At 49.1% G+C, this 21,544-nt stretch overlaps 2 protein-coding genes across 6 annotated transcripts; both read right to left on the bottom strand.

The window, feature by feature from the left end:
* Positions 1–217: 217 nt before the first annotated feature.
* On the bottom strand, positions 218–11,211 carry FLOT1 (flotillin 1). Of its 5 annotated transcripts, none has more exons than XM_040250200.1 (13): positions 10,890–11,211; positions 10,532–10,739; positions 10,146–10,221; positions 9,968–10,058; positions 9,595–9,738; positions 9,339–9,458; positions 9,151–9,246; positions 8,786–8,938; positions 2,827–3,008; positions 2,627–2,672; positions 2,393–2,530; positions 1,982–2,146; positions 218–792 (listed from the first exon to the last, which is right to left on the bottom strand). In XM_040250200.1, exons 2-13 carry the CDS (start codon positions 10,572–10,574, stop codon positions 763–765), a joined length of 1,284 nt encoding a protein of 427 aa, XP_040106134.1. In that variant the 5' UTR covers positions 10,575–10,739; positions 10,890–11,211; the 3' UTR covers positions 218–762. The 5 variants fall into 5 exon arrangements, with proteins under 5 accessions (XP_040106134.1, XP_040106135.1, XP_040106138.1 ...); XM_040250201.1 differs by having other exon boundaries at positions 10,532–10,588; positions 10,890–11,200; XM_040250204.1 differs by lacking the exon at positions 9,968–10,058 and having other exon boundaries at positions 10,532–10,588; positions 10,890–11,061.
* Positions 11,212–11,510: 299 nt separating this feature from the next.
* On the bottom strand, positions 11,511–12,828 carry IER3 (immediate early response 3). Its single transcript, XM_040250238.1, has 2 exons — positions 12,544–12,828; positions 11,511–12,443 (listed from the first exon to the last, which is right to left on the bottom strand). Exons 1-2 carry the CDS (start codon positions 12,751–12,753, stop codon positions 12,183–12,185), a joined length of 471 nt encoding a protein of 156 aa, XP_040106172.1. The 5' UTR covers positions 12,754–12,828; the 3' UTR covers positions 11,511–12,182.
* Positions 12,829–21,544: the final 8,716 nt, after the last annotated feature.

Genomic DNA, 21,544 nt, shown 5'->3' on the forward strand with positions numbered 1-21,544 from the left:
TTCCAGAAGAATCTTGAGAAATGCACAGACACTATTTACCACTTGGAACACACAGTACCTCCAAGAGTTCCTTTTTAGTTATGGGTATGTGGGTTTTTTCGGCCTAAGGCAAAAGTCACCTGGGGAGGGGTGGTGTCATATCATAGTCCCATTCTAAACTGACACTTTAGTGTTCCACCTAATAACTCATGCTACAAAGAGCACAACATTAACAGTCTCAAATTTCCCTTTTGCTTTATTTTCAGTAATTCTAGGGACTAATGTTAATTACTGATACTGCTTCTACTTAAGGATGCTTTTCTAACTATAATGAACTTCAGGGTAGAGTGGGGGTATTCTACAACTCTTAACAAGTAACTGCCGCTTCACTCCCACTGTAAAAACCACATTGACTGCAAGAGAGAAAGCTACACTCTAGTGTTCATTTTGAATTTGTTACACTGAAGTAAGTATCAGTACTTATTTATTTGACAAAGTTGAGACCTGCAGACCATCCCTCAAGATTTGGTCAGGGAAGAATTCTGGACAACAGGCTTAGTTTAAATAAGTTGGGGTGGGTCATCAGAAGGCAAGGGAGCCCTAAGGGACTGGCAGTCTTGGCAGTATGGGGTTGGGAAAAGGGAACAATTCCCTTCCAAGGCAAGGCACAGGCTATTTGGCAAGGAGAGGTGATGTGCTCAGGGAGCCAGCTGAAGTGTGTGCAATAACGGGACCATTCAGGCAACTTGAGTTATGAGATGGGGCATCACGAAGGTCCAGGGCTCAGGCTGTTCGCAGAGGCTTGTGGTTCACCTAGCAAAAAACAACAGTGGTGACTGTGTGAACCAGGTACCCTGTTCTCCCAGGCTCCTATATGGACAAATGGGCTGCAGGGAAGACATTCTTACAGAAGTATTCTAGTTTTTCCTAGTACCCTATCTCACCCCCTTTGCCAAGCAGTCATTCAAATTCTTGCATGAGTGAAGAAAGGGATGAAGGGGGCCAGATCTCTGCTTGTACAGGCCCTCAGCTCCCAATCATACAGTGCAGCCCTCAGGGAGACTCCAAGGAACCTAGCTCAAAGGTCACTGATTAAGCCCAGTGCTTTTATTTACATAGGCATTTATTTAACACACTCTTCATATAGTACTATGTGCTAGGCACTAAACTCTGCAAGTATTTACCCATTTAATCCCCTTAACAATTCAACAAGGTGGTTACTTTTAATTGACCTGGCTGTAAGGTGAGGAAATAAGTGCAGAGAAGATGAACTTGTCTAAGGTCAGCTGGCATGCACTGCAGCCAGGATTCACACCACAACAGTCTGGTTCCAGATTCCCCTCCCTGATCTCTACCATAACCAACAGGTGACTAAACAGGCACCAAGGAAAGCAATGATACATATTGGCATTCAACGTCAACAGGCTGTAACCAGTTCCTTCTGCTAGTGGGTTAGTTCCTTGGTGACCCAGAAGATAGTCTGCCTGCAATGCAGGAGACCCAGGTTTGATCCCTGGATCAAGAAAATCCCCTGGAGAAGGGCATGGCAACCCACTCCAGTATTCTTGCCTGGAGAATTCCATGGACAGAGAAGCCTGGTGGGCTACAGTTCATAGGGTTGGATAGAGTTGGACACAATTGAGCCACACACACAGAGCCAGACACACACACACACACAGGTTGACCAAGAAGAGCACAGGCTCTAGAGACAGCGGGCCTGGGTTTGAAGCCCAGCTTCACCATGTATGAATGACATGGGCTAAACTGAAAGTTCAGTTTCTTCACTTTGTAAAACCCTACACACCCCAAAGGAAGTTTGATTTTAAGAAGTTTTTTAAACCATTTGTGCAGGAGCTTAGCACTCCGTCTGGCACTCGGAAAGCAATGACTAAACGTCAGCAGCCCCAGGCCTCCTGGGTGCTGGCCCCATGCTGGGCCAGCTGTGTCATCTGCCACAGGGACCTGGCAATTCGGCTCCAAGCCCCACCCCAGAAACCCTCACCTGGGAGATGCTGACGCCTGTGAGTCTCTCGACGCTCTCCGGCAGGCGGCTCAGGATGTCCAGCACTTCCCCAGTCACTTTGGCCGCCCCCATGGCCCCACTTCCACTGGACACCAGTGTGATCTTATTGGCTGAGGTCAAGGGACCACTGATCTCCTCTGCCACCTGGGTAGGTAAGATGTCTCAGCACCAGGGTCTCACTACACCCATCCTAAGACTCCTTACTCTGGGTTTTAAGACCTTGTTCTTCACTTTTATGAGGATCACCCTTCCTTGTTCTGGTCACTGGCTTGTTAATTCCCACCCCTAATTCATGGCCCCTAGCCTGATTCTCCCCAGCCCCTCGTTCCCTCCTGTTCCTCCTCTGCTCTTATTCATATGTCCTCCACCACCCCCAACGCCACCCCAGACCTGGGGCAGCTTCTCCAGCAGCATGTCCAGCTGAGCAGCCTCCTGGTACAGCTGGAATGCCTCTGCCTTCTTGGCCATCTGCTCAGCCTCGGCCCTGGCTCGGGCCCCTATGGCAAAGGCCTCTGCTTCCCCACGCATCTGAGGAGGGTACAGGACACGTGAGGTACGGTAGGTGAGGACAAGAGACCCCAGCAGCAGCAGCACCGCACTCCCTCCACCAATTGGCTAACTCACCCGCACAGCCTCTGCTTCTGCCTCCGCCTGCATGATCAGCTGGGACCTAGGCAAAGGGGAGTGGAGGGGGTAGTTGAAGAAGAGCCCTTGCTCTGGAAGAGACTTGGCAGAAGGAGGACAGGTAGAAAAGGCCTCAACTTTTTGTCTGGGGGCGCCCAGGTGGTGAAGGAACCCTGAGCGGGGCAGGGAGGGGTGTTTACTTCTCTGCCTCCGCCAGGCGCTCCAGCTTGTAGCGCTCGGCTTCCGCCGGCTTACGCACGCGGGCCTCCAGTTCCTTCTCCCGGCGGGCAATCTCCTGCTCCTGCACTGCCACCTGCTGGGCCCGCTCCACCACCTGCACCTGCACCCGCTGTTCCTCGATCTGCTGTTTTGTCTTGGCCACCTGTATAGGAGGGATGCTCAAAGTCAGAGTTGCAGAGCAAGCGCCTGGGAAGCAGGGAGGGCCAAGGCTCCAGGGCAGGATATTAACATAGAGCATACTATGTGCAGCTGGTCTCCGTGGGCTCAGCCTGCCCAGTGCAGTCCATTTCTGGGACAGATCTGAGGTATGGCCTGGGGAGGGTTCTGGTCCTCCCCCAACAGAGCCAATATCCATGGTTAGGGCTGTTCCCCAGGCAGTCTTAGCTAGCTTCAGGGCTGGACAGGGCTGCAACCCAGCCCATTTGCCCTCAGGCCAGGTGAAGCGTCCCTCCACTGAGCTCCCCATCCCCCTATTTCTCCACCAAGTCTTCCTGTAGAGTATGAGCGCCTGGTGACCATCCCTCACCTCCAAGTCCAGCCATTTCTCTCCATCAGTGCAGTGGTTATCTTAGTGCAAACCACTGGCGACTGGCTTCTGAACAGCCTCTTGCCAGCTTTGGGGGAGTAGGGGGACGGTGTGTGTGTGTTTATCTTTTGTAGATCGTCCAAATTCAAAAGAAAAAAAGTAAAGCAAGATCTCTTCCCACCTATTTCTCAAGCTACCTGGTTGGTTCCCTTCCTCTCAAACAACCACTGTGACCAGCTTGTGTATCCTTCCAGGGCTACTGTAAGCAACTACAAGGGTATGTATACATCATAGACTACTTCCTCTTAGGCAGATTTCATTTTCTTATTCCTTGAAGAGTACAGGGGTCAGAAGGCTCTTGCCAACATGTCGGTGAGTAGAGGTCTGGAGGAAGAACATACTTCTTGCCTCATTGCTCTGGCTTAGCCATGCACCATCTTGCCTGTGATATATTCACATGAGAGATGGAGCCCCTGCCTTTAAAGGGCCCATGTGTTCATTCCAGAGGAAGGGGGCTTCTAGACGTGGTACTCTGTCCTCTTTGACCCTAAAATTTCAAACCTGTTCCAAACTGGACTAAACGCTTGACCTCAGCATGCAGCTCATGGTGCTCCTGTGTTAAGAGCCCTCACTTCCACCCCCTTCTTTCTCTTCTTTAGACTCAGCCTCCAGCAGTTCCCTCAGAAAGAGTACATGGGATATACGTTTTTTGAGATCTTGCTTCTGTGGGTTTTTTATTTCGTTCTTCTATTTGAATGATGATTAAGTTGAGTACAGGTTGTGAAAGTGTTACTCGCTAAGTCGTGCCTGACTCTTTGCAACCCCATGGACTGGTAGTCCGCCAGGCTCCTCTGTCCATGAGATTCTCCAAGCAAGAATACTGGAGTGGGTTGCCATTCCCTTCTCCAGGGGGTCTTCACAACGCAAGAATCAAACCAGGGTCTCCTGCATTGCAGATAGATTCTTTACTGCCTGAGCCACCAGGGAAGCCCCCTGAGTTCAGGTTACTATGCTGTTATTAATTTTCCACTAGAATTTTGAAGGCATTGCTCCATGGTCCTCTAGCTTCTTGAGAAATCTGAAGTCATTCTGCTGCTTAACCCTTTGCTTGAGATCTCTTCATTCTCTCTGGAAGCTTTTAGTTCTTTCATCCTTAGTGTTCTGAAATTTCAGTGATGTGCTTCAAAGCAGATGTTTTTCATCCAGTATGTTAGGTACTTGGTGGATCATTCAATCTAGAAAGTCAGATAAACATGTCTGATTTTTTTCACTGATGATTTCCTTCCGTTTTGTTCTGTTTCATCTCCTGGTCTGGCCTCTAATATTCTTTCCTAATTTTTCCATCTGTTTTGTTCTATCTTCTGACAAATTTATTAGAATTTCTCTTCCATTGTTTTTTTTTTCCATTTCTGCCACCTTATTAATTTTCAAAAGCTCTGTTTTCTATGTCCTGATTTGCTGGATATGAATTATTCTTTTATCTTACTGAGGATATTACCTTTCTTTAAAGCTTTCTTCTCTCTGCATAGCATAAATCCTTCAAACTGCTTTGCTCTGCTTGTGGTTTTAGCCTGTCCTTCTTGTTGCAGGACCCTTCATATGTCAGGGAGTCGGTGCTTGTCTGCTCACAGGGAGGAAGGTCAGAAACACTGAAGGGAAGCTCTGGGTATGTGGGTGAGGCTCAGAGGCTTTGAGCTTCACTCTAGGGTGACCCGGGTAGTTCTGCTGAGGAACCTCTGATTCAGGACCTTCAAGTCTTTCATGTTGGGTTGGTCATGTTCCCCAGAGCAATCTTCTGATCTCTTCTTTGGAATATGGGGGTTCTGGGAGCCATGTGGAATAAGGGGCTGGGGAAGCGGTCAGTATTCAGCATTCAACAGGCAGTCTCTTCATGCCTGTTACTGGGAGAGGGAGCATCGCTCAGAGGCGGACAGCTCTGAGAAGTCACTTTTCACCTGTTTCTCCTTATTCCAACCGACTTATCCCAGCTCCAGAGGCCCCTGGTGCTGACAACTTCTGTGCCTTGGGTCATTTCATTGTTTTCTCCCCTGCAGCTTTGCGCTCAGCTGTCTCAGACACTTCTTTAGTCATCAGTTGCCCTGACTTTCCAGCTTCCACAGTGATGCCATGGTTTCTGTTCCTTCTGTTCCTATTCGCTCCACCTTTTTTTCTCCCCCAATTACTCTATGTGAATTTAGTGAGATTTTAAGAGGGAGTGCAATTAGCTGCATTTATGCCATTCATCAGCTTTGACAAACCTTCGAATTCATCTTCTTGCTTCCTCTGTTCTCTTTTGACAATCAATTCTCGATGCAGCAGCTGGACTGATCTTTGTAAAAATGTAAACTAGACCAGACTGTGGTGTTGAAGAAGACTCTTGAGAGTCCCTTGGACTGCAAGGAGATCCAACCAGTCCATTCTGAAGGAGCTCAGCCCTGGGATTTCTTTGGAAGGAATGATGCTAAAGCTGAAATTCCAGTACTTTGGCCACCTCATGCGAAGAGTTGACTCATTGGAAAAGACTTTGATGCTGGGAGGGATTGGGGGCAGAAGAAGAAGGGGATGACCGAGGATGAGATGGCTGGATGGCATCACTGGCTCAATGAACGCAAGTCTGAGTGAACTCTGGGAGTTGGTGATGGACAGGGAGGCCTGGCGTGCTGCGATTCATGGGGTCGCAAAGAGTCAGACACGACTGAGCGACTGACCTGAACTGAAATTAGACCAGAGTACTTCCCTTCCTGAAGTTCTCCAACAGTTTCCCATCGTGCTTTGAATCTCCTTCTAAGTTTCCATCTGTTGTGTGCTTAGTTGCTCAGTCGTGTCCTACTCTCTGTGACCCCATGGACTGTAACCCACCAGGCTCCTCTGTCCACGGTGATTCTCCAGGCAAGAACACTGGCTCCCCAAACCCTAGGAGATCTGGTTCCCTCTGCCTCTCCTCACTCACAGCACACCAGTCATGCTGGATCAGAAACCTACTTTGTGTTCCTGGGACACAACCCCTCTTTTTTACATCGAGATCTTTGCATGTGCTAGTCCCCTGCCTTGTCACTCGCCATATATAACTAACTTAAAATAAAAAAATTATACAGCATTTCCATTATCACAAGTTCTATTTGACCAGCACTGGACTAGAGCGTTCTTGGCTCGCAACTCTTTACATTGCTGGCTCTTTCTCATCTTCAGGGTTATCTATCATTTTCTCACAGAAGCTTTCTCTGATCATCCCAACCTAACAAGAGTACCCCTCCGATAGAATACCACCAATTTATTTTCTTCGTAGCACTTAAACAACTTAATTAGAGCCAATGAAGATTATTTATTTGCTTATTAGTTGTCTCATATATTATAATGTAAAGCTCCATGAGGGCAGGAATTTTATTCTATCTCATTCATACTTATATACTCATCTCCAAAACAATGCCTGGCATTTAGTAGGCATTTAATAAATCTCTGTTGAATAAATCCTTATTTTTCTAGCACCTAGCACAAAGTGTCAAAGAAGGCAATGGCATCCCACTCCAGTACTCTTGCCTGGAAAATCCCATGGACAGAGGAGCCTGGAAGGCTGCAGTCCATGGGGTCGCTGAGGGTTGGACACAACTGAGCGACTTCACTTTCACTTTTCACTTTCGTGCACTGGAGAAGGAAATGGCAACCCAATCCAGTGTTCTTGCCTGGAGAATCCCAGGGACGGGGGAGCCTGGTGGGCTGATGTCTGTGGGGTCGCACAGAGTCGGACACAACTGAAGTGACTTAGCAGCAGCAGCAGCACAAACTCTGACACAAAACGAGGGTCTAATAAAAGTTGAACAGAACCCAAACCAGGCGATCCTTTGATTAGCAGACAAGGAAAGCCATGTTGAGAAGATAAAGTCCCATGCAAGCTGGTGGTTTTCACTAAATCAATGCTTCTCAAACGTCAATGTGTACATGAATCACCTAGAGATTTTGTTAAAATACAGATTCTGATTTGGTCTGTTGGGCTGGAGCCTCGGATTTTGTATTTATAACAAGCTCACCAGGGATGTGCTGTTGCTGGGAGGCAGACCACACTTTGACCAGCAAAGTACTATGCCACACTCAGGTACCTGTCAAGCCACCCAGGGATTTAATATCATAACTAAAGATGTGTTACACTTAATGCTTTCAGCCTGCACCAACTCTTGGCAAAAATGAATCTCATAATATTGGGTAAAGGTTTCAAAGTACAGTTGATCCTCATTATTCATGGTAGTTCCGGTTTTCATAAAGTAGCCATGAACGTTGAATTAACAAATACTTATTGTGGGATCTTAGTTCCCCAACCAGGGATCAACCCCTGCACTGGAAACACAGCCTTAACCACTGGATTGTCAGGGAAGTCCTATATATCTCTGTTTTATGTATTTCTGCGTAAAGACACCATACGTAATGTATTTGTTGATTCATTAACAATGAACTCACATCCAACAGCACTATAACTCATGCCTGAAAGAAGCTTATCTAACACATGTTATTTTCTCCATCAAGCACATCAAGTCTTCTTGGACTTAGGAACACTAGACGGCACTCACTACACTTGGGGGCATTTTGAACTGTGAAATCACCAACACAGAGCACAAAAGTGCAAAATATGTAGCAGTGAATATACTGCGAAAATGACATTGTTTATAGTAGGAGCTAAAACAAGAAGGGAAAAACATCTTGTTCAACCTCAACTGAGAGTCACGTTATCAGGCAACTGAAATTTTTCTCCACTCTGTGCATGTCTGCAAATGGTCATCAATACAAAGAGCACTAGGGAAACCAGTGTTCTTTTAGCATTTAAACCAGTGCTCATTTAGCATTAGCTCTTTAAAACATTTTAGCATTAAGGCAAATTCTCATATACAAGATCTGCAAATAATGAGGATCAACTACACTTTGCTGCATTATCAAGGCCCCCACAGGTCACTTTTGTGGGATTCAGAGCCCAAGTCCACGTTTCTCTTCCTCACACCCTCTGTGATCACCAGGGCTGCTGTGAGCCTGTGGAGGACTGCCATGCAAATCAGAAAAAGGCACTCATTCCTCTGGGGAGATGCAAACCCATTCACAATGCACAGCTTGGGGAGTGGAGCACAGGTCGATCTGAGCTCTGGTTCACCCTTCATCCAGGTGCCCTTGCCCAGGACACAACCCGCCCCAAGCCTGTGATCAGCCCTATCTACACCCCCTTTCTAGGCCTTTTCTTTGCTTTTCAGCTGAAACATTTAGGTCTTTTAAATCTTCCTCATATGGAGGAGTTGGGTCAGAAACTGAGAGTCAAAATAAGGGGATCAAAGTCAGGATATGAGAGTGGTAGCCTGAGGAGAACAGGGAGGGAGTGAAGTACAGCCTGGCCACAGGGCCAGCATGGGGACTCTGACCTGAAGTTGATAGGCCAGGTCAGCCTGTGCTCGGCGCGTGTTGACTTCGATGTCGTATGCGGCCTTCTTCAGCTCGTAGTCCCTCTGTGCCTTGGCCATTTCGATCTCACTCAGGTACTGAGCAGACACCTTCTCCTGCTTGGCTTTGGCCTCCTGTTCATGCAGAGATTGGGTAGGGCATCAGAGTAGGCAGAAGAATGCCCAAGGGAGAGAGCCTGCTCTCCAGCGAGCTCCTCCATCTTCTCCCTGGGCCCGGCCTCATCTACATCCTTTGCCAACCCTGCTCCACTGTCCCTCGCGCCACACCCTCTCCCATCAGGTACACAAAAAGCCCTCGGAGACCAAGCAACCCCCAGCTCTCTCACCCGGATCCCGGCGTCTCTTTTGGCCTCTGCTTCCCCAATCCGAGCATCTTTTTGGACCTGAGCTGTTCGAGCCTTCCCCAAGGAGTGCAAATAGTCCTGTGGGAGAGATGCAGATATCACAATCCTCAGGAGAGAAGGTTTACCAGATGGGAGCAGGGAAGCAGGGAGGACCAACTGCTGAGGTTTACCTGATCGTCGTGAATGTCCTTCAGGGTATAGCTGACCACGCTGATGCCCATGTTGACCAGGTCTGAGGAGGCCACTTTGAATACCTGCTCTGAGAATTTCTGCCTGTCCTTATAGATTTCCTGGGATAACAGGATGGAAGGAAGAAGGAAGGGACGTGCTCAGATCCTCTGGCCACAGTCTTCCTCAGACTAGCTGAGTTCTTAGGCCCCTTGCAGTCTGGCATCCCTTCCGATCTCTCCCTGCCCTCAGGCCCACCTCCACGGTCATGTGGGCCATGATAGCCCTCTGGTGGCCCTCCAGCGTCTCCAGCGCGATGTGGGCGATCTCTGCCTCCGTCTTCCCCAGGAACATCTGGCAGGCGGCAGCCAGCATCTCCTTGTTCTGGCCCTGGATCTTTACCTGTAGCCAGAAGAGAGTTGGGGAGGGTGTGGGGAAGGCCTCCTGAAGCCAGAGTAGAGGCAGGGAGAGTCAGGTGCCTTGGGGATCCCTGGAGATGTGGAGACTTGCAGAGAAATTGCTCCACAGGCAGAGATAGGGAAAGCGTGGTCAGAAGATTCTTAATGTCTGGGGACACATAAGATGCTGGGTGGGGGAATGGACTTTGGGTAAAAGGCTCTGAAAGCCTCACCTGGGCAATGCCAGTGACTGAGATGGGGACCCCATGGCGAGTGTAAACCTTTTCACTCTTGACATTGAGGGTCAGTGTGTTGAGTGAGATCCTAAGGGAAAGAGAAGGGGTGGACAGCGTGAAAAGGAAGAAAGGGAGAAAACGGGGGTTCCCTTGCCCCAGTTTTCTTGCTACCTACCTCTGGATTTGCTGGATGCAGGGCAGGACAAAGACACGGCCTCCAGCCACCATGACTGGGGGGCTCCGGCAGAAACCTGCAAGGGGAGGGGGCAGTGAGCTGTAGAGGTAGAGCTGTAACTTGGGAGACAGACCTTGGGGAGGGAGCGGGGAGCAACCTCCACGAGGAAAGCTGGAAGCTGACACGGGCCAGGGGCAGTCTAGGCCTTGGAAGGCTACGCAAGGAATAATCACAAGTGTGTGGCATGCAGCCATCGTGGGTGGGGTGGACAGAAGGCCTGGCGCTGGGGAGCAGGTAGGGAGAGAGGGAAGAGGCTTCTGCAGGGACTTCCTCTGAAGGAACCTCTGCAGAGGTTGCTCACTGGCTGAGCAGAAAACAATACTTACCGGAGACCACCATTGCCTCATTTGGGCCACAGGTGAAAAACATGGCTCAGGCTGGAGCTGGAGGAGGGGGAGACAAAGCCTTTGCGGATGCGAAGGGGCGCCGCGCAGTCCACAGGAGGGAACTCTTTCCCTTTCCAGTCAGTCCCGCCCAGCCTGCAGACGCCGAGGCTCAGGCTCTTCCGCAACCCCGGATCCGCTAAGGCTTTTCCTGTGAAATTTCGCAGCCAGCAATCCTCAGCCGCTCACCGCGCCCTACCTTCAGTGATATGACGCTCTCCGGACCCGGAGAGGTCCCCAGACCCTTTCGCTACCCTCCCTGTTCCTCTGCAACCCACTCCATCTCCCCTCCCCCACCTACCTTCCCGGACTCGGGCGGCGGCCGGGCTGGGGTCCCGGGGAGGGCGGGGCTGCGTAGGGGGCCTGGGAGTCTAGCAGGTGCCACTCGCGAAGGGTCTCCGTGGGAGCTGGGCCCGCGCCCCCAACCCAGCCGCACCCTGTTGCTGCTGCAGACGCGACCCCGCCCCCCGCGGAGGACCACCCCCTCCACCCCACCCCCGGCCTCGGGCGTCCGACCCGCCCCTTTCCCGGCAGGCCCAGCTCAGATCCGCAGCCCTCGAGAGCTGCAGAAGCGGCCCCGGTATGGGGGAGGAGGCCACGGTAGCCGCCCTTCCGGGGCCGGAAGTCCCGCCCAGGCCGCCCCGCGCCCCGCCCCGGGCGACGTGACTTCCGTGAGTACCGCGCTCGGGCAGAGGGGGGATTGATTCACGTCGGATTTGCCCCTTGTAAACTAACTGAGAAAAACCGCAGACTGGGCAACGACTGACAGCGTCCGGTCACAAGATGCTGAGTTTCATGGCTCCGGGAGGAGGGACTCAGGGGCCTGGGGAGGAGCACCGGCTGGGGACTTGACCGCGGCTCCTCCTCCTCCTGACGCCTTGAAAGTGGGGGACCGCCGCTTGTCAAGAGACACACACATGACTGCTGACAGTAAATCAAGTTTATTTGTGTTCATAGAACATACGGGGCGACCCCAGAGCAGCCTCCTGACAGCCCACCAACCCCGCAGCCACCCCCTTGGAGGCGACTTCAAGGAGATTGTAGGCCAGGGACCTTATTCTCAACGGTTCCCCGAATCTTCACAGACTCGCGAGTTGAGATGCTAGAGGACTGAGAGTGTCACTGCGACCCACCACCGTCCTTGACTCCCAGCCCAGGCGCCTTCTCTACTTGGGTTTCCTCCATCCCTTTTCCCGGCCTCGCTCAGTTCTGGGTGCTTGCCTCCACCAACCCCACAGAGCCCAATAAATACCCAGAGACCTGCATTTGCAGCAAGGTGCACATCTCGCACTCCTGCATAAGTTAAAATAAATATTACATACACCCCTCCATCACCTAGGGGGACACACATAAATACACATAAATATTATTAGGAGCAATGAGAAATAAGTTAACGACGCACTCCTTCCCCACCCGGCCTAGCCCCGGCGTGCCGGTGCCTGTCTCTCCCAGGCTCGAACCCGCGTCTCCGCCGTAGTGTTCTGAGTGCGAGTTGCCTCGCGAGTCCCAGTTTGGGATACGCTCTCGCGCACCAGGTACACCCAGTGTTTTCTTGGTTTTTTCAGGTTCTTTTGGGGGAAGTGGGGAGTCCCGGTTAGAAGGCGGCCGGGTGTTGCTGGAGAAAAGTGCTGAGATCCAAAGCGTAGTCCGAAGGCTCCGAGGTCAGATTAAGGGGCTCGAAGACCGGGGCTGCAGCGGTGGGCGCGGGGGACGGCGCGCTGGAGGTGTCCTCCGGGGCCAGGGGTACAGACGCACCGTCTTCAGCCATTAGGATCTGACAGAAGATGATGGTCAGCAGGACAAAGAGCAGCCTTTTGGCAGGGTTCGGTTCCTCGACTGGCAGCTGACGCCGGACCTGAGGGGAGGTGATAAAAAGAACAGGTCAGATCGGGGCCCCGGCGTCCAGTGGTTCACCCTGCTCTTTCCCCGGGGCTGTCCACTTCGGAGACACTCACCACTCGTGGGTAGAGGACCCTACGGCTGCGCTTTCGATGCCCGCGGGTGGCGCTAGGACGCGCAGCGGGGGCCACCGCGGGCTCCGGGAGAGGGTCGAAGGTGAAGATCTCGGGACCGGAGCCCCGTCGGGGTCCCGGGCTGGTGGAGGAGACCGGGGTCGGAGCCCGCAGGACGGTCATGGTGGGGAGGGAGCTGCGAGAGTGACACATTATGCGCTGAGCTGAGCCGAAGGACGAGTGGCCCCGCAGTCCCGCAGAGCTGGTTATGTACCCCGAGAACTGGGCGGGCCCTTCTCAACTCCACCCTGGGCTGGGAGCTGTCGGACGGTCGGCTGGAAATTCCGAAGATTAAGCAAAGGGAGGGGGCGGAGACTTGGCCAGTGCCAACCGTAGGCACTCCAAGTGTGTGTTGTGAGTGTGTGAGTTGTGAGTGGAGGCGGGTGAAATCCCAGACTGCGGGCACATGTCAGGACACGTGGCAGCTGGAGAGGGGCCCACAGACAGTTTGAGACGGTTCAACCACAAATCCCCATCTCTGGGGACGTGCAGGAAGGCTTACATAAGGAAGTCTGGCCCTCTTGCTACAATCCTGATCTAGCAGAATCTAGGAACCACAGTTACAGTGCATGTTCACACGTTTGTAGGGACTCAGAAAACAGCAGCCTAGGAGGGAAGTCATTAAGAAACAGTCAAGAAGCCCAAGAGAAATGAACACACTAGCACACGGACATAAGTCTGCCTGCTTTAGCTAGCGCACGCGCGCACACACACCATGTTGTAGAGGTGGAAAATTTTCTCCTTTTCTTTAGTTTCTTTGGCTGGTTCAATAATTAAATTGACCTAGGACAGATTAACAGGAGAAAACAAATTTAATTGCATACTTATTAACAGGAGCCCAAGAAAACTTGAGACTCAAAGGCAGTCAGGCAATTGAAGTTTATATGCCTTCTTTAGCTAAGGAATGGGAAAGAGGCCTGGGGCTTTAAGGGGAGGTGGATAATTCACAAGAAGATGGGAAGAGCAGGTGATTGCTAATGAGATGTTTGTCCTGCCAAGCAGGTAAGTTTTTCTGGTGAATGTTATCACTGGACCAAGCCCCCTACCTCAGTTATTTAGGCCTTGAAGGGAGAGGTGCAAGGCTTCTTTTGATTCTGCTGGGTCTTGATTGCTCCAAATAATTCACATGCCAGAGGAGCACATTTTGGGGTGGCATATTCTGTCCCCCTTCAACATGCATATTACACACACATGCACAGAACAAAAGTGCAGAGACTGCACAGGGGCAACCCACAATGTGCAGAAATGTTCATTCATGGCTGGGGCAGAGGACCACAAAATACAAAGGCAAGAAGTTAGCAGCCACCTGGGTTTAAGTCTATATGAAGAACATTTAAACTGTGAGACATTACGCAAATGTTGTGGTGATGATAATAACGCAAGAGAGAATGGGCACATTTTCATAACTGTCTTAGAGACAGCTGCTATGGACACAGAATTTAACATCTCTTGAGCATTCAACAGGGCCAGTGTGTGTGTGTGCGCGCTAAGTTGCTTCAGTCGTTTCCAACTCTGCAACCCTATGGACTGCCAGGCTCCTCTGTCCATGGGATTCTCCAGGCAAGAATACTGAAGTGGGTTGCTATATTTCCTCCTACAGGGGATCTTCCCAACCCAGGGATTGAATCTGTATCTCTTACATCTCCTGCATTGACAGGCAGGTTCTTTACCACTAGTGCTACCTGGGAAGCCCCAACAGGGCCAGACACCCTGTTAAAAGGTACTGTTGAGTACTGGGGTAGGTTCCAGCTTGTGTGTTAGTGAGTGAGCTAAGCCAGATAAAGCAAGCACATCAGGTTCTAAGAAAATGGAAGACTAAGTCTAAGAGGAACCCATCAGAGCAACTGTTCCTGTGTGTCTAATCAATCAGACAAGGCAACAGGGAAGAATGGCATTTGAGATAACCTTGAACAGTGGGTGGGATACCACAAAGTCAGATGTGGAAGATGACTGAGAAAGAGAATGGAATCAGCAAAGGCCTTGAGCTGGAAAAGTACAGGATGTGTTTGGGGAATCACAAAAAAAACAATCTCAGGATAAGCTTCCCGTCAAGCAGTGGTGGTGAAACCCAGCAGGACCCTGTGGGGCCCTCCTGGGGACCAAAACCTTTCTGTGTCCCCTGTTTCTTGTTTCTAGGAAAAAGGCTTCAGCTTCTTAGACCGTCCCTGGGCTCCAAAGGGCAGATGCAAACAGTTACTAATTAGGGAAGGAAGGGAATGCAGAAACAGAGGAGGAGCAGTCAAGAAACAGCAGTGCAGGGCTTCCCTGGGGGTCCAGAGGTTTAAGACTCTGAGCTTCTACTGCAGAGGGCGTGGGTTTCATCCCTGTTCAGGGAAGATGCCACATGCCTGCACAGTGCGGCCAAACAATTTAAAAAAAAAAAGAAAATACTGCAGTTAAAGCAAGGTCCTGATTCCTCCTCATGGGATATCCATGAGTGCTAAGTTGCTTCAGTCTTATCCGACTCTTTGCAACCCCAAGGACTGGAGCCCTCAAGGCTCCTCTGTCCATGGGATCCTCCAGGCAAGAATACTGGAGTGGGTTGCCATGCCTTCCTCCAGGGGATTTTCCTGACCCAGGGATTGAGCCCGCGTCTCCTGTGGCTCCTACATTGCAGGCGGATTCTTTACCACTGAGCCACTGGGGAAGCCCCCTCAAGGACTATACATACCAGTATATCTTAGTTCTCTATACAGGAACTGAGGACCCCATTCAATTGGAGGATGGCACCTTCCGGCTGAGCACAAGATTCCTGGAGCACTGTCCTGTTACCACCAACCAATCAGAAGAAAGTCACACCCCGCAGCCCTCACCCCAAATTTTGCCTATAAAAACTTTCCCCAGAGGGAGGGGGGTTCAGGATGGGGAACACGTGTATACCTGTGGCGGATTCATGTTAATGTATGGCAAAACCAATACAATATTGTAAAGTAATTAACCTCCAATTAAATAAATTTATATTTTAAAAAAAAACTTTCCCCCAAAAAACTATCAGGGATTTTTGAGTACGAGCCACCTGTTTTTGCTTGGCCCTGCAATAAACCTTTCTCTGCTCCAAACTCTGACATTTCAGTTTATTTGGCCTCACTGTGCATTGGGCTGGTGAACATGAACTTTGTTCCTTAACAGTATCTTCAAAATCTCATTTCTTCCTCTCCAAATTCATTTTAACCTTTCTTCCCCTCTTCTGCTATGCTCTAGCCACCCGGAGCCTCGGCCTTTCATCTCCCAGGACTTACAAAGCTGTTTCCTACCTTAGGTCCTCTGCTTATATTGCTCTGTCTGGGCACTTGCAGCTTTTGGCACCTTCTCATCCTCTTCATAAAACAGGAGGGAAGGAGACAGCGCACAATCTTTAAAAGAATGACATAGCCCTTGAAGATCCAAATTTTGCCTTTAAAAACTCTTCCCTGAAAATCACTGGGGAGTTCTGGTGGAGAGGGGTTGTTCTTGCTTGGTGCTTCGCATAAGCCTTTCTCTGCCCAAAACTCTGATGTTTCTATTTGTTTGGCCTCACTGTGCATTAGGCACAGGAATCTGGCTGGGTTCGACCACAGTGGGAAGTGACGATGGCCGGGAAGAACTGGGAGGTAAGGAGAACTTAGCTGTCAGGCCAAGGGATAGTGTTTGACTGTAGACCATGGAGCTTGTGGATCACGGGCTGACATCAAAGAATGGCAAGTTCAAAGCTGGGAACTGAGTGGGATGAGGAGTATGCCCTGGATGAGGAGACACTGAGCCGGAGACACTGAACCAGAGGCAGGGAACAATTGGAGAAGTTCGGGCAGAAGGAAACAGGGGCCTGAAATGGGCTATGACATAGGAAACCAAAAGAAGGGATGGCTTCAAGAGATATCGCCAGCATAAAATGACCAGAATTTAGTAATAAAACGGGTAACATTAGAGTCAGGAAGCATGGAGAGTTGGGGTGCTAACAGTGAGAGGATGAAGGGACCAAAGCTGGTTCCATAGATGTGAAGTGCCTCTGGCACAGAGCTTTGCACTAGATCATATTATGCCTGGGGCACAAAGATTGAAGGCAGGAGGTGAAGGGGACAACAGAAGACGAGACGAGATTGATTGGATGGCATCACCGACTCGATGGACATGAGTTTGAGCAAGCTTCGGGAGATGGTGAAGGACAGAGATGCCTGGCGTGCTGCAGTCCATGGGGTCGCAGAGTGGGACACGACTGCGCGACTGAACACAACACAAGGTGAGCACGTCTCTGACCTCTTCCATCAGAGGCTGTGTCACACGTGTCTTTGTGTCTTCCATAAAGCCTAGCAGAGTGCCGTGCTTGTACTAGTTGTTCAGTAATCTTGATAAATGAAAGATGAAAGCACAGAACTAAAAATGCACATATAGCATACATAAACTGGCTGGATCACCCCAAGCTTTTGACACAGGTATAAGGGAAGTGAAGTCGCTCAGTCGTGTCCGACTCTTTGTGACCTCATGGCCTGTAGCCCCCCAGGCTCCTCCATCCATGGAATTTTCTAGGCAAGAGTACTGGAGTGGGTTGACCGTTTCCTTCTCCTGGGGTTCTTCCCAACCCAGGGATTGAACCTGGGTCCCCCGCATTGTGGGCAGACGCTTTACTGTCTGAGCCGCCAGGGAGTCCCTGAGACAGGTACGCACTCCTTCACACACATTCTTGACTGAAAATGCCCTTAGCTGTTCCTTGTTTGCTGTCTGTGTAAGGCTTGTTCCAGCTTTTCTTAAGAAATTCATATGTGGGATTTGAGACAGGTATACACTCCTTCAAATCCCACATATGAATTTCTTAAGTAAAGCTTATACACTCCTTCAAATCCCACATATGAATTTCTTAAGAAAAGCTTATACACTCCTTCAAATCCCACGTAGGAATTTAAGAAAAGCTGGAACAAGCCTTACACAGACAGCAAACAAGGAACACCCAAGGGCATTTTCAATCAAGAATGTATATGAATGTAAATAAGAGAACAGCCCCAAACTGGGCTATAAATAGAGACATTCCTGCTGTATTGGGCTTATTGGTTGCTTTATTTTACACCCACCACTCCTGTCTAAACACAGGAGAAACTTCCAGCATTGCACACCTCTTCCTAATGAGGTATAAAACACACCTTCTCTACACACAAAGACATATCGCTTTCCCACACCTGCGTTTCACACCTGCCATCAACCTTACGTTTACACCCAAGCACAGTGAGCCTACCCACCTACCCACGCCCTCATTCCAAGGCAACCTGCACACAAGGATCAGCCTCAATACACGACAATTTACATGTGTGGACAGGCTCACATGCTCACACAGACATAAACTGGGGATGGGGGAGATGGTGATGTTAGAAGAAAACTGCTGGTGGGAGAAGGGGAGAGTCACCCAAGGTCAGGAATGCATAACTTGTTTATGATGGAAAATTTCTCCAGGGCATTTAGGCAGGGGAGGGGAAATGAAGGGGATGTCAGGATCCTGTTTCGCACTACCTCCCACATTTGGAATTTGGGGCTCCAGCTGGACCTAGTTATCCTCAGTGTCCTCCTGGCACAGAGAGACCTTTCTTTGTGGCAAAGCCAGAATGGGACCAAGAAAAGCAGAGCGCCCAGATGGCTCTCCATTCATTCCGACCAATCCCATCCCTGGTCCTGGGATCCTCCGAGAGCCAGGGCTCTGCCCCACCCCCACCCTGCCACACAGGAAGCTGGGGAAGGTTGAGAGTGAATCATTAAGTCAATGACGGTGCGGGGGTGGGGGCTGGGGGATGAGTTAAGGCCAGAAAGGGCCAGGGGCTGAGACCAGCTGCTGCAGCGGTTCTCACTGCCCTAAGGCTAGGGAAAGACCTTTGCCCCTTTCCATTTCCAGTTCTCCTCATTTCCTCCCCATCTGCCCAAGATCACCAAGTCCCTTCATTCCTCTCCTCTGACCTGTGTTCTTGATTTCCCACTAACCTTTCTTAGCCCCTTGTTTGTTTTCTTCTTAAGGCTGACCACAGTAGGGAATCATTTGATGTGTTTGTTTACTTCCTGTTGTTGTCTCTCTTCCCCACTGGAATCTCATCACGAGTATATAGGACCATATCCTCCTGTTTACTCTGTGGCTTCTCTTGAAAGTACTTGGCCTTTCACCTAGTGGGGGCATAATAAATATATGTATTTTAAGTGAGTTTTATGTACAATATTCTATTAGTTTCAGGTGTGTGATATAGTAATTCAATATTTTTATAGATTATACTCCATTTAAAGAAAGTTACTATAGGGACTTCTCTGGCGGTCCAGTAGTTAAGACTCCTCACTTCCACTGCAGGGGGCATGGGTTCCATCCCTGCACAGGGAACTAAGATCCTACATGCTTCATGGCACAGCCAAAAAATTAATAATAACAATAAAAAAAATAGAAATGAAGTTCTTACAAAATAATGACTCTGCTTGCCTGTGCTATACAGTATATCTTTGTCATTTATTTATTTTATATCTATTTATTTATAAATTAAGTTTATATCTCTTAATTCCATACCCCTGTCTTTTCCCTCCCTCTTTCCCTCTCCCTATTGGCAACCACTAGTTGGTTCTCCACATCTGCGAGTTGGTTTGTTTCATTATATACATGAATTTTATTTTTTATATCCCACATATAAATGATAACAGAGTATTTTCTTCCTCTGTCTGACTTATTTCAGTGAGCATGATACTCTCTAGGTCTATCCACACTGTTGCAAATGGTAAAATTTCATTCTTTTTTATGGCCAAGTAATATGGCTAAGTGTATATATATATATATATATATATATATATACACACACACACATATATATATCTCATGTCTTCCTCCATTTATCTATTGATGAACACTGAGGTGGCTTCCATATCTTGGCTATTGTAAATAAGGCTGCTATGAACATGGAAATGAATGTACCTTTTCAAATTAGTGTTCTTATTTTCTTCAGATATATACCCAGGGGTGGAACTGCTGGATTATACAGTTCTATTTTCAGCTTTTTAAGGAAACTGCATACTGTTTTCCATAGTGGGCTGCACCAATTTACATTCCCACCAACAGGGAATATAAATTTACTAAGGGAACCTCAATATGCCAACAAATTTGGAAAACTCATCAGTGGCCACAGGACTGGAAAAGGTCAGTTTTCATTCCAATCCCAAAGAAAGGCAATGCCAAAGAATGCTCAAACTACTGCACAGTTGCACTCATCTCACACGCTAGTAAAGTAATACTCAAAATTCTCCAAGCCAGGCTTCAGCAATACGTGAACCGTGAACTTCCTGATGTTCAAGCTGGTTTTAGAAAAGGCAGAGGAACCAGAGATCAAATTGCCAATATCCGCTGGATCATGGAAAAAGCAAGAGAGTTCCAGAAAAACATCTATTTTTGCTTTATTGACTATGCCAAAGCCTTTGACTGTGTGGATCACAATAAACTGTGGAAAATTCTGAAAGAGATGGGAATACCAGACCACCTGACCTGCCTCTTGAGAAATCTGTGTGCAGGCCAGGAAGCAACAGTTAGAACTGGATGGAACAACAGACTGGTTCCAAATAGGAAAAGGAGTACGTCAAGGCTGTATATTGTCACCCTGCTTATTTAACTTATATGCAGAGTACATCATGAGAAACGCTGGACTGGAAGAAACACAAGCTGGAATCAAGATTGCCAGGAAAAATATCAATCACCTCAGATATGCAGATGACACCACCCTTATGGCAGAAAGTGAAGAGGAACTAAAAAGCCTCTTGATGAAAGTAAAAGAGGAGAGTGAAAAAGTTGGCTTAAAGCTCAACATTCAGAAAATGAAGATCATGGCATCCGGTCCCATCACTTCATGGGAAATAGATGGGGAAACAGTGGAAACAGTGTCAGACTTTATTTTCTGGGGCTCCAAAATCACTGCAGATGGTGACTGCAGCCATGAAATTAAAAGACGCTTACTCCTTAGAAGAAAGGTTATGAGCAACGTAGATAGTATATTCAAAAGCAGAGACATTACTTTGCCAACTAAAGTCCGTCTAGTCAAGGCTATGGTTTTTCCAGTAGTCATGTATGGATGTGAGAGTTGGACTGTGAAGAAGGCTGAGCGCCGAAGAATTGATGCTTTTGAACTGTGGTGTTGGAGAAGACTCTTGAGAGTCCCTTGGACTGCAAGGAGATCCAACCAGTCCATTCTGAAGGAGATCAACCCTGGGATTTCTTTGGAAGGAATGATGCTAAAGCTGAAACTCCAGTACTTTGGCCACCTCATGCGAAGAGTTGACTCATTGGAAAAGACTCTGATGCTGGGAAGGATTGGGGGCAGGAGGAGAAGGGGACGACCGAGGATGAGATGGCTGGATGGCATCACTGACTGGATGAATGCGAGTCTGAGTGAACTTCCGGAGTTGGTGATGGACAGGGAGGCCTGGCGTGCTGCGATTCACGGGGTCACAGAGTTGGACACGACTGAGCGACTGAACTGAACTGAACTGAAGGGAACCCTTGATAAATATTCTTAAATCCATCTCCTTTGAGGAGACACCCCCAGAGGTGTCTGTTTATACAGCTGTGTCTCTTCAGAGGCCCCTACATTTCCTCTTCAAAGAGGGAGTTGGGGGATGCTAAACTGTGGCTCAGGGTGACCTGCCAGTGAATCAGGAGTAACTGTGCACTTGGTGGATGGCAAAGCTGTGCCCCTCACCCTTTATGAGTGACATAAGACTGAGTCATGCCTGCTGCCCCAACTGGAATACTGCTGCATTGCTGACTGCCAGCTAGAATGGGGGACAAAGGTAATGGGAAGGAAGCAGAATGGGCAGTGGAGAGGGAGACAGATATTTGGAAGTGGGAGCTTCTGAGAAAGAGAAACAAGGGGAGAGGGATGGATCTAGGGTCTTGGGGTCAGGGAATAAAAACTGGAAGCTCTCAGCTGCGTGTGGCATTTAGTAGATGCTCAATAACTATTTGTTGACT

The sequence above is a fragment of the Oryx dammah genome, unplaced genomic scaffold (genome assembly GCF_014754425.2).
Source record: "Oryx dammah isolate SB20612 unplaced genomic scaffold, SCBI_Odam_1.1 HiC_scaffold_11, whole genome shotgun sequence".
NCBI classification, from domain to species: Eukaryota; Metazoa; Chordata; class Mammalia; order Artiodactyla; family Bovidae; genus Oryx; species Oryx dammah.

Bases quoted from the DNA above. Each gene is read 5' to 3' on its own strand.
- FLOT1 (XM_040250200.1), bottom strand. From the start codon at position 10,574: ATGTTTTTCACCTGTGGCCCAAATGAGGCAATGGTGGTCTCCG. The intron at 2,147-2,392 runs GTCTGGGGTGGC...TTACCTACCCAG, and splicing joins TGCTGGAGAAGCTGCCCCAG to GTGGCAGAGGAGATCAGTGG. The intron at 793-1,981 runs GTGAGGGTTTCT...GTTTTTTGCTAG, and splicing joins CAGGCGTCAGCATCTCCCAG to GTGAACCACAAGCCTCTGCG.
- IER3 (XM_040250238.1), bottom strand. From the start codon at position 12,753: ATGTGTCACTCTCGCAGCTCCCTCCCCACCATGACCGTCCTGCGGGCT. The intron at 12,444-12,543 runs GTGAGTGTCTCC...ACCTCCCCTCAG, and splicing joins GGGTCCTCTACCCACGAGTG to GTCCGGCGTCAGCTGCCAGT.